Raw genomic sequence first — 12,926 nt, forward strand, 5'->3', positions numbered from 1 at the left:
TACTATTGTTTCTAACATGGCAAGATCTAAAGGGCTTTTATCTACTGCGGTAGGGATGCTCGCTGTATAAGTATGCAGCCCCTAACAGGTTCCCTCCCAACGGACGCGTCATCTTCTCTTCGAAATGCCTTATCCTCAGAATTCAGAAACGAAGCGAAATACTATTATTGACCTTGTTGTGGGTCCCCCTCCTTCTAATACCTCTTCCACCCACATTTCATTTCCGATTGCAAGCATATATCCCAAAAACCACGGAACGAGCGAGAGTGCGTGAGAGCTTTCCGGAAAAATCGAAAAATCTCTAGAGTTAGGGTTTCTAAAGCCATGGGAGGCGGAGGAGTAGTGAGAGCGGCGGCTAAGGTGTCCGGCATCGGTGTCTTCAACGGTGGCATTCGCGGGGTGCCTCTCATGCCGCCTGCCGAGCACTCGGTGCGCAACGCCACCCGCCCGTATCCGCGATCTTGTCTTCGTCGTCGGCGTCGTCCATGACACCCTCCACCGAAGTATCTTCGATTACGGCAGCGTGGGACGATTGGGAGTTCACCGACAGCGTGGAGGAGCTGAAGATCGAGGCAAGGGAGCCGATGCCGAGGGTAGTATTCGGAGGCGTACCCAGTTTCCAGGAGGCGAAGGAGGCGACTGCGGAATTGAAAGACGCTCTTGACAAGTAAAATTTTGGTTAATAGTTTCGGTTTTTGATCGAATTTTTTAGCTTCTGCTTTTTCTTATTAGACTTTTTATTAATCAACTGATCATTTTCGGTGTACCATTGGCTTCTATAATATCTTACGCCTGGACATCATGCTCTCAGTATTATGTGTGTAATTTAGTTACTGGGAAAAAGTAGAGGAAAAGAAAATCTGAAAGATATTTGGAGCCTCTTAAACGTGGTTTTTGTTAAATTTTATTATTGTCGCGATAATATTTGTGTGTAAACTGTAAAGAGGAAATTTGGGTTAATTTAACTGTGAGCAAAAAAGAAAAAAGAAAAAAGAGAGAGAGAGAACATTTTCCCACATTTTGAGATCTCAATGATACTCTGTAGTTCGTGTGGGTCATAGGTGTGTTATTAGGCACTGCTTTAGCCCCTCAGTTGAAATTGAGCGTGAGACCAACTTTTTTGAACCCTCAAAGTTCTTTTTCGTTTGATTGGGGTGACTAATTGTGACTATAGGTGAGATGACTTTGGATTTGATCTTGGCTTATACATAAAATACAAAAATTATTATATTGTTCCGAGATTAGTTTGAGATATTTCTATTTTCTTATTTTTTTTTCTTGATCGGTAGTAAAAAGCAAATTGAAAAAAAAAAATTGAATGTGTTTGAGAGATTTGGAGTGAGAAGTGTGCGGTTCCAAGTTAAGCGTGGGTATGACTGACTGCTGTTGAAGTAGGTACAAATATGTTACAAAGGGATTGTTTGTGTTCCTTGTGTTTGGAAATCTAACTTATGGTGGGCAGATGCTTGTTTGTGGAACTTATAGTGCTTCATATGATGAAAAAAATCCAGAAATCTTGCAAGTTGCAATTTTAAGACTGACTACAGTTATGACAACATGCTTCCCTGGATGTATTTGATGTGTGTGGTCAGCATTTATGCCATGCTTGTCTTATTTCATGTTTGAATTGTTTTCTACGTTGTGTTGAATCTATTATTTTTCAGGGTATATCTGTCATCACCGAAATCCACTGGATTTGGTGATACATTTGCTGCTGATCATGTTTCTGTCCTGTCTCCCCTTACAAACCCAGAGTTAGACTCTAAATCTTGTGTCTTCTTTGAGGCTACACCAGCTCCTGTGCCAAAAAATGTCCTTCAGGCATTTAAGTTACTCAGTGAAAGCCCTAAAGCTCAGGTGATGATATTACTTTCATCTCATGGAATAAAATTAAACAAATAAAATAAAAAAGGAAAAAAGAAATCTCCGGGAATGACATTCATGGAAAGTTCAGGGCTCTTCTAAATGTTCTTTTTGAAAAGATGAAAATTTTAAAGGAAGATCCAACAGAGAATAAAAAGACTTTTTCAGATTGTTGCTATTTTATGCTATGTTCTGTTAGCGTATCAATAGGTGCTCATTTGTTGCCTCGGATATATTTGATCTTGTTCCATCTTTTGCCGTCCTGGATAACTTAGATGACTTATGAGTAGATTCCATCTTAAACCATGTTTGTGCTTTTCTTTTTGTACCCAGACTGTAGTTGCTTCAATTGCATCTGACCCAAATGTCTGGAACGCGATGATGGATAATCCTATGCTTAAGGATTACTTGGCTTTAGAACAGAGAAGTAAGTGTTGTTTAATATTTTTGTTCTTTTGTTGCCAATTAATCACTATAGTTATCATTATATTTTAAACCCCTAGGGGTTGGCTCAAGTGGTAAGGCCTTGAGCTTGGGGGTATGCTCTCTCCAGGTTTAAGGTTCACATCCCATTGTGCGCAAACAATGGACAATTGGACTGGAAATTTTTTTCTTGAATTATCCGAGGTGCACTTGCGAGAAATTCCTTGTCAAGGGCCAGTCAATCCTTGGATTAGTCGGGACACTGTTCCTGGACATCCGATGAGAATAATAAAAAAAAAAAAAAGGTTATCATTATATTTTAAGTAGGTGCTCATATATGATTAAGAAATCACTTGTAGATGACGATCCAGAACCGCAATCTCCTAAGAGATTTGAAGAATCATCTGATGGAGGTCAAACTGGGAGCAAAGAGAATGTATTTGCCCATGTTACGGGTATGATGCAGAACATTAAGCGTAAAGTACTTGAGATGGTGAGCAACGTGTCCAATTTGTTTCAGAACATCTTCGGAGTTTCAGCATCAGATGACATTTCCTCCGATTCCAATGGAAATGTTAAAACGGCAGGAGCGACCTTCATGGGATTGGCGGTGCTGGTTATGATGGTGGTTGTGTTGAAGCGTGTCTAGACTTTCTACGCGGCCTCTCTGTGAATTTGTCGAATTAACAAATTCTATGCGTGTTTTCTGGCGGGATGCCATAACATACATAAATAAGAACGTTGTGAAATTAAAAAGATGAAAAGAAAAAATCAGTGTTTGTCGTACTATTGTAATTGATTGCCCATCGGTAGTTTATATGTGCATGTGTTTGAGGAGGGAGTGTGTACTTTTGGTGGACTGTGTTGGATGAGATGATCTCCTTTTGGCCACGAGTTCTGCATAATTTATGGGAGTACATTACGGTCTTTATAATTCGGGAAAATTTCATTTTGGTTGGCGCATGATCTGATGCACTTGTGGGTGCAGTTCTTTGTCACCAATTGCAATTTCTGCAATTGTTTTGCCTCCTTTTGTCAACGCTCACGTCAGTGATTCTTGGCTAAGTGTTTGTATACAAATTATCGTCCGATTCTTCTGCACGTGGATTGCCTTATACAACGTAGGCCTAACCATTTTATGCCCCAATATAATAGCGGGGTTAGCCAATGGCAGAAATTGCTCGGTGCTGTGGTGTACGAGAGAGATTCGAAGCTTATCTTGACCTTGCACTTTGGTGAGAATGTTGCCGCTGGTACCCGTCCCCATGGACAAGGGTTGCAAGTGAATACTAGGTTTCGGGGATTGAGGTCCTAATCCTATTTTAGGCGAAATCGAGAGTTAAAAGGGAGGTGATTCGCTACTTATCATCTGTGCATATCACTTAATTTTAATTATTTTTATTTTATTCTTTCTAAAGTATTTGATTTCTTCTATTCATTATCCATAAATTACATATTTAGTAAGAGAAAAATAAAAAAATAAAAAAAATTATGTGTGATGTGGTAGATGATGAATAGAATTTTTATTTAAAGTATAGTTCCAAGAAAGAAGTAATTGGCTCACGAGACAAGCACAAAAATGAATATTTTACTAGATTTGCATCTACGTATCTTAGAATTAGCTTGTCATTTTTCTTCTTATAAATCTACAGCTTAGTTACAGATGGGATATATTGCACCATCACTTCTCGTCAACTATTTTGTTGTTCTTGATTTGTACCTGTACTTATAAGTACAAAACAAGAACGTTTTCAACAAAAATAACTGCACAATTAGACCTTACGAGAAAGTATTAATCGATCCATAACATCAAGAATAAGAGCAATACATGGAGGAGACAATGGCATGAAATAATATCGTTACAATTCACCAATTGTCTTGTCTACTGTAGATATTCTTCATCTTGAGAAAGTGCTCTTGATGTTATCTTCTCTAGAATAGTAAGGTAGATTTTTCTTTTCAATGACTTGTAACCTTGCCAAGACGGGACCCTTTGGATCCACCCCGGGGAGTAATCCCAAATACATGAGCCCACCACCAAACCGTGTATCAACTATCAAGTAATTCAGGTGTTTTGAGCATTTATTCACTGGATGTTATCCTGTTACAGAATAATCCGAAGAGAATTATTTTGTATTGTTTAGATTTTGATGGGGGTTGGCGTCTATCTATAGTCTATCATTATTATTTTTAGTGTGATGCTGTTTTATCTGAATAATATAAAGAAAATCTCTTGAGAGACAAAAAAGAGGGTTATACTTAGATAATTTTAAGAGTATTTTAGATAAAAGAAAGTTTTTTTTTAGTGGAGCTTTGGACTCAACCACTTGTATATAATAGGCTTGTGTCATACGACGATCAGCTGGGCCGTTGTATCCTAGAGGAGTCAAGTCAAGAAGATTTTTGTTGTATCTGTTAATTTGAGACTTTGAACACCGTAGAGAGCTTAAATCTCCTTAAAGAGAGCGAAATTTTCGTGCCTCAGTTTAAAATGATTTCATTTGAATGTTAATTTCATTAAAAATTTTATTATATTATTGTGTATTTCACCAACAATTTTAAGGAAATTTCAACAAGGAGCCTACAACTGAAAAATCCACGAAAAGTATTAGAGATCTCAACAAGCCATTCCGGTTCAAATGAGCTTATTTCAAGAGATGGAAGTGCAAAGTTCTCTTCTATCTAAGTTTTCTCAATGTCTCTTATGTTCTCACAGCAAAGAATCATAGCAAGATCACTAATGAGAACATAAATGAAGCACAAGTAAAAGCTCACGAAGAAAAAATTGAAAAATATACTAAAAATTAGTATAGCTGTCGATGATATCTTTTAAATTGTCTTGTTGATCAATTTTATAATTATTACAATATTACTTACACATTTGTAAAGAAAATTTGGAAAGTTTTATAGAGTAAATATGATATGGAAAACGCCGGAGCGAAGAAATATGCGGCAAGTCGCTTCTTTCGATATCAAATGATAGATGGAAAATCTATCGAGGAGGGAGTTTCAAAAGTCAATATGCCATAAACAAAAAAGACATTCTTGGAGACATTAATCACACGTATTCGTGTAGATGATGAAGGTAGAGGCCAAGATGATTTGGTGTTTCAAAATGGTAATGAGGATTCCATGACAAAGGTAAACTTAATTTCTGAAAATGATAGCTTGTCCAAAGGTCAAAATACAAAAAAAAGTTATTTGAAGCTGCAAAGAAAAGATTTCAAAAAATTCAGTAGACCTCATAAAAAGGGTTTTCAAAGCCAAAATGATAAGAACTAAGGATCCACTTCACAAAATCAAGCTTGTTTTGTCTGTGGCAAAACTGGGCACTTTGCTCGAATTTATAAGTTTTGAAAGCGAGAAAATAATAATCATCAAGTTAATATAATTGAGGAGCCGTTTGTAGCAATGATCACAGACATTAACATGATTCAATTTGTTGAAGGGTGGTGGGCAGATTCTGGTGCCAATAAGCATGTCTGCTATGATAAATATTGGTTCAAAAATTTTACTCCCTTTAAAGAAGAGAATACTGTATTGTTTAGTGATTCAAGTAAAACTGAGGTTCTTGGGAGTGGTGAGGTTGAGCTGAAATTCACCTCTCGACGTATATTGATGCTTAAAGATGTACTTTATACACTATCTATGAGGAAGAATTTGATGTTGAGTTTTTTACTCAATAAAGTAAGCTTCAAACAAACTATGAAATCTGATCAATATGTAATTAGAAAAAATGGAATTTTTGTGGGCAAGGGCTTGGATGTTTAAATTGAATATTAAGAATAAAGTATAGAATGTTTCTTTTTATATGCATTATTCTTTAAATGTTTTGGCACACATGCTTATGTCTTTCTTAAATATGGAATAAAAAATAGCAGTTCATTTTTCTTCATATTGGAATAAAGTGATTTTTGAGTAAGGTGTATTTTTTATATGAAAGAAAATTTCTTTTTAAAATCCAAAATTAATGGGGGTTAGGTTTTTAGAAAATAATATTTCTTTTTCAAAAGATTTTGCCTCCAACGTCTTTAGTTTCTCTTCAGTTTTCAATTCTTTGAGCTTTTGGGGGTAGTCACAAGTGGTTGAAATCTTGGTGTTTGGTGAACGTTTGTGTATGTCTAGTGCATTTAGATGCATGAAATCCGTTTGCTTTCTTTAAAACGTATATGGTATTAATCTTGGACTTAATGCCATAACCAAAAGTTTTTTAACGTTCAGATTCTAATATCAAGCCGTTTAAAAATTTAAGTGCTTTATTGCATGTTTTGGCTGCCGTATGTTGAGGGATTTATTCCTTTGTGGAAAAAATCAATTAACTCTTTGTGATAGTAATACTATAATCCATAGCGTACAAGACCGCTATTATAACGGTAAATCCATATCCTTTAGAAGAAAAATACAGTATTATCAGATTTTTTTTATTGATGGTGTTATTAATGTGGATCCACTAAACAAATATTTGACAAGAGAAATGGTTTGAAATTCATCTAAGGGAATGAGATTAAAACTCATAATTCAAGAGTCATGTATGAGGATACCCAATTCGGAGACTAGAGATCTTGGGAATTAGATTCAATGAGAAAAACAAGTCATATGATGGTAGTAAGAAATGTACTTTTTATTTTATTTCTCATTCATATGATGTGAGTGTATTTATTCTGTAATGTTGTGGAGGATGAGTTTTTGGAAAAACTCTTAATAAAATTATGTAGCTCTTATGAGTAGGGTGTAAGAATTACAGGAGCATCATTGACAGATTTCACCTATATGAGTGTGGAAGTGGGGCTGCATTCTATGAGATTTAAGTTTATTCTCAAATACACTCATGAAATCGAGATTAACACAAGGCCGTAATGTGCTGGCTAATAAAGCTCATGTCAACACTTGGGTTACTATGTGTGAGTAATAATTTTTTATTTCTCTTAAGCAGTCATAGTTCAAATCTGATACTACTACTGACTTTGGAGTAAAAGTTATTATTTCACTAAGTAAAGGTTCAATGTAGAGCACACTTTCGTAATACATAATAATCATTATTTGTCTGAAAATATTTTTCCTATTTATATTATTTTTTTATTATTAAAAAATAGTGGAGAATGTTGGTATTTTTTAATAAATAGTATTTATCAAATAACGTTTCTTTTTTATGATGTTCATTACCGACGTTTATTTTTAAAAGGCATTAACGTCTGTACCGTTATTTTGCGTTTTGAACATTTTCTTCTTTATTTTTTTCAACTAATTTCTTACCGCCCTTAGTTAATGGTCCTATGTTACTCAAAAAAAAAAAAAAAAAAAAAAAAAAGTTAATGGTCCTATAAACTTCTGCAGTCAGTTTTTTCTTTTAAGTTGGGAGTGAATGACTGCTCCGTTTCTTGAAAAAAAAAACGCTAATCTTTTCATTAGATTTGTTCTTTTAATTCATCATTCATTACACTATTACCGAGTCTATCTTTTTTCATGAATAAATGTGCCGGCTCCTAGTGTATTTTGTATTGTTTAAATTTTGATGGTCGTTGGCGTCTGTCTATAGTCTATTATTATTATTTTTAGTGTGGTGTTGTTTTATCTGTACAATATAGGGAAAATCTCTAGAGAGACAAAAAAGAAGGTTGTATTTAGATAATTTTGAGAGTATTTTCAGATAAAAGAAATTTGTTCTTTTGAGTGGAGCTTTGGGTTTAACCACTTGTGCAGAGTAGATTTGAATCATACGACGATCAGTTGAACTGTTGTATCCTGAAGGAGTCAAGTAAAAAAGATTTATGTTGCACCGGTTAATTTGAGACTTTAAACACTACAGAGGGCTTGAATCTCTTTAAAGAAAACGAAATTTCCGTACCTCAGTTTAAACTGGTTACGTTTGAATGTTAATTTCATTATAATTTTTATTATATTATTGTGTATTTCACCAACATAAGCTACTTCCCATTCATCTTGTGAGAGCTACCTGCATAACACTATTAGTCATAGCAGGTGGATCTGAAGCACTTTGAGGACGACACGGTAGTGAATGACTAAAAAGAAAAGCAAATGAGACCTTTGTTGGGAAATAGAGGGGTAATGGTAACAAAACATTAGTACGATAACAAAGAAAGGCCAAACGATTCTCAACTAAAATAAGAACTAGTGTCTTGGATTACTGACTTGTTTACTACCCAGTGAGAAAGGAAAAGGCATTACTGCTAAAGGGAAACTTTTTTGATATGTAGCTAAAGGAAACCTACTCTGATCTTGATTACCATCACCCAAGGCACCAATCCTCCGCATGAGGTCCACATATTCTGACTTTTTTATATATTCGTACACAAATTCATGCGAGTTCTTTGCAAACACTAGCTCCAAATCATACTGAAAAAATTAAAACAATTACATTGTATGGACATATCAAGTTAATGCACCCCAATGCCTAAAAAGCATTTTGATTAGGCTTCAATCTAAGTAACGGTGGAGTTTGGCTGCCCTATCAAGGCGGTGACCAGCAAAAAAAGTTATATATACCTCTTCTGCCAATGATTTGAAGACATGAAAGGGACAATCCATTCTGGGCAATCAACAGCATCGTGTGTCACGATTTAAAATTTAAATACTATGGGGTATCTATTTCCATAAAGCATGCAAATTGAGTGAATTAATTTTTTTTTTGTTTTAAGAAAAAATTCACAATTATAGCCATCCAATGGCGATAGTCAGAAGTTACTGCAGAAATTCAGTTGATTGAGGAATTGAAAATTTTTATGTACAACACCATTATCCTACTCTTATTTTACTATGATGAGGTGGCATTGCCCATCAACCTTTGAATCTACTTTTTAAAAATATAAGAGATGATCGAAAGATGTTGGAAATTGTCACATTTAGAATGTAGGATGCAAATAACAAAGCAGTGTGGTATATAGTATTACTCTTTTTTTTTTGAAACAGTATATAGTATTACTCTACTCTATATAATAAGCGATGAAAATGATACACTGACTACTATACAACAAACGCAGAGATGTAAATCCTTTTAACACTACTGCAACGAAGATACATAGTTATGCATTACCTTGACATGGCAACACATCATCCAATTCATAAAAACTACCAGATATATAAAAAACAAATAACTTTGATACCTCAAGGTGAAACTTGTACTTGATACCAAAAGGTTTGGAAGATTTGAATTTCTGGAACATATAATGCGGTCAAGTTAGAAGTAATCTCCAGCATGCATGCATGCATGCATACCATGTAGCTGCAACAGGAAAAAATCCCCAAAAAAAAGAAAAAAAAAAATCAAAAGACCATGTAGCTGCAAGGGAAAGAAGACCTACCTTCTCAGAAAATTCTTCATCAAAATGTATCTAATAGACACTTTTGGCAAAATCCAATCCCTCAGCTGCATATTCAAAGTGAAAAATAGCACCTCCAATAAAAAAAATATTAAAAAATTATCTGCCATTACTGAGGAATCTTAATGGTCATGGAAATCATCAATCACAGAATACAAACTCCCTTTACTCCATGCGCTCGCTTTATTAAAAATAATTACTTTAATAAAGGTAAGCAAGTAAAGGCAAACCCGATGAGGTGCAAGATAAAACCTTCTCTAAGTTTTTTAATAATCACATTGGCGTCTGGCATTGTTCCAATCAAGGTGCCTTTTGGACGAAGTAAAGATGACGGTCCACCTCCTATAAATACCTCTTCCACCCCCACCTTTCATTTCCCATAAATCCCAAGAATCACAGGACGAGCGAGAGTGCGTGAGAGCTTTCCGGAAAAATCTATAGGGTTAGGGTTTCTAAAGCCATGGGAGGCGGAGGAGCAGTGAGAGCGGCGGCTAAGATGTCCGGCATCGGTGTCTTAAACGGTGGCATTCGCAGGTTGCCTGTCATGCCGCCTGCCGAGCACTCGGTGCGCAACGCCACCCGCCCCGTATCCGCGATCTTGTCTTCGTCGTCGGCGTCGTCCAAGACACCCTCCACCGAAGTGTCGTCGATGCCGAGGGTAGTATTCGAAGGCGTACCCAGTTTCCAGGAGGCGAAGGAGGCGACTGCGGATTTGAAAGACGTTCTTGACAAGTAAAGTTTTGGTTACTAGTTTCGGTTTTTGATCGAATTTTTGAGCTTCTGCTTGTTCTTATTAGACTTTTCATTTTACCAATCAACTGGTCATTTTTGGTGTACCATTGGCATCTATAATATTTTACGCCTTGACATCATGATTCATGCTCTTAGTATTATGCGTGTAATTTAGTTACTGGGAAAAAGTAGAGGAAAAGAAAATCTGAAAGATATTTGGAGCCTCTTAAACGTGCTTTTTGTCAAATTTTATTATTATTATTTTTTTTTAACTGTGAGCGAAAAGAGAGAGAGAGAGAGAGAGAGAGAGAGAGAGAGAGAGAGAACATTTTCCCAATGATACATAAAATACAAAAATTATTATATGGTTCCCGAGATTAGTTTGAGATATTTCTATTTTTTTTTTTTTTTTTTTTGATCGGTAGTAAAGAAAATTGAAAAAAAAAAATTTTTTGAATGTGTTTGAGAGATTTGGAGTGAGAAGTGTGCGGTTCCCTAAGCGGGGGTATGACTGACTGCTGTGGAAGTAAGTACAAATATGTTAGAAAGGGATTTGTTCCTTGCGTTTGGAAATCTAACTTCTGGTGGGCAGATACTTGTTTGTGGAACTTATAGTTGCTTCATATGATGAAAAAAATCCAGAAATTTTGCAAGTTGCAATTTTTAGACGGACTACAGTTATGACAACATGCTTGCCTGCATGTATTTAATGTGTGTGGTTAGAATTTATGCCATGCTTGTCTTATTTCATGTTTGAATTGCTTTCTACGTTGTGTTGAATCTATTATTTTTCAGGGTATATCTGTCATCACCGAAATCCACTGGATTTAGTGATACATTTGCTGCTGATCATGTTTCTGTCCTGTCTCCCCTTACAAACCCAGAGTTAGACTCTAAATCTTGTGTCTTCTTTGAGGCTACACCAGCTCCTGTGCCAAAAGATGTCCTTCAGGCATTTAAGTTACTCAGTGGAAGCCCTGAAGCTCAGGTAATGGTATTACTTTCATCTCATGGACTAAAATTAAAAAAATAAAAGAAAAAAGAAATCTCCGGGAATGACATTCATGGAAAGTTCAGGGCTCTTCTAAATGTTCTATTTGAAGAGATGAAAATTTTAAAGGAAGATCCAACGGAGAATAAAAAGACTTTTTCAGATTGTTGCTATTTTATGCTATGTTCTGTTAGCGTGTCAATAGGTGCTCATTTGTTACCTCGGATATATTTGATCTTGTTCCATCTTTCGCTCTCCCGGATAACTTAGATGACTTATGAGTAGATTCCTTCTTAAACTATGTTTGTGCTTTTCTTTTCGTACCCAGTCTGTAGTTGCTTCAATTGCATCTGACCCAAATGTCTGGAACGCGATGATGGATAATCCTATGCTTAAGGATTACTTGGCTTTAGAACAGAGAAGTAAGTGTTGCTTAATATTTTTGTTCTTTTGTTGCCAATTAATCAATATAGTTATCATTATATTTTAAACCCCTAGGGTTGGCTCAAGTGGTAAAAGTCTTGAGCTTGTGGGGTATGATCTCCTCAAGTCTAAGGTTTAAATCTCATTGTACGCAAAAAATCTCTAAGGACCATCAGACCGGAGATTTTTCCTTTGAATTACTTGAAGTGCACTTGTGAGAAATTCTTTGTCAAGGGCGGTCCATCCTCGAGATTAGTCGAGACGCTATATCTAGACATCCGGTGACCAAAAAAAAAAAGGTTATCATTATATTTTAAGTAGGTGCTCATATGATAAAGAAATCACTTGTAGATGACGTTCCAGAACCGCAATCTCCTGCGAGATTTGAAGAATCATCTGATGGAGGTGTAGATGACGTTCCAGAACCTGATGGAGGTCCTAATAATACGGGTATGATGCAGAACATTAAGCGTAAAGTACTTGAGATGGTGAGCAACGTGTCCAATTTGTTTCAGAACATCTTCGGAGTTTCAGCATCAGATGACATTTCCTCCGATTCCAATGGAAATACTAAAACGGCAGGAGTTTCAGCATCAGATGACATTCCCCCCGATTCCAATGGAAATATTAAAACGGCAGGAGCGACCTTCATGGGATTGGTGGTGATATGGTTATGATGGTGATTGTGTTCAAGCGTGTCTAGACTTTCTACGCGGCCTCTCTGAGAATTTGTCGAATTAACAAATTCTATGCGTGTTTTCTGCCGGGATGCAATAATATACATAAATAAGAACATTGTGAAATTAAAAAAATGAAAAAAAAAAAAAAAAAACTCAGTGTTTGTAGTACTATAGTAATTGATTGCCCATCAATAGTATATATGTGCATGTGTTTGAGGAGGGAGTGTGTACTTTTGGTGGATTGTGTTGGATTGAGATGATCTCCTTTTGGCCACGAGTTGTGCGTAATTTCTGGGAGTACAGTCCGGTCTTTATATTAACATTGGCAGACTGCATGCAAAGTCATATTTGAATAATATGGACTTAAATTTTTCTATATTAAATTATGCATCTTTAAATATTTGTATAGTTATGAATAATAATTATACAAAAAATATATTTTACTAATTCTCTCTCTCCAACCCCCATCGGGATTAT

At 35.8% G+C, this 12,926-nt stretch overlaps 1 protein-coding gene across 1 annotated transcript; it reads left to right on the forward strand.

Annotated features, from left to right (window-relative positions):
• The first annotated feature begins 210 nt into the window (after positions 1-210).
• On the forward strand, positions 211-12,626 carry LOC121237448. The gene is given in 6 exon segments (XM_041134185.1): positions 211-448; positions 451-667; positions 1,665-1,857; positions 2,197-2,290; positions 2,646-2,902; positions 12,440-12,626. Coding segments are annotated over 6 exon segments (918 nt in total). The 5' UTR covers positions 211-324; the 3' UTR covers positions 12,473-12,626.
• Positions 12,627-12,926: the final 300 nt, after the last annotated feature.

The sequence above is a fragment of the Juglans microcarpa x Juglans regia genome, chromosome 6S, assembly GCF_004785595.1.
Source record: "Juglans microcarpa x Juglans regia isolate MS1-56 chromosome 6S, Jm3101_v1.0, whole genome shotgun sequence".
Lineage (NCBI taxonomy): Eukaryota > Viridiplantae > Streptophyta > Magnoliopsida > Fagales > Juglandaceae > Juglans > Juglans microcarpa x Juglans regia.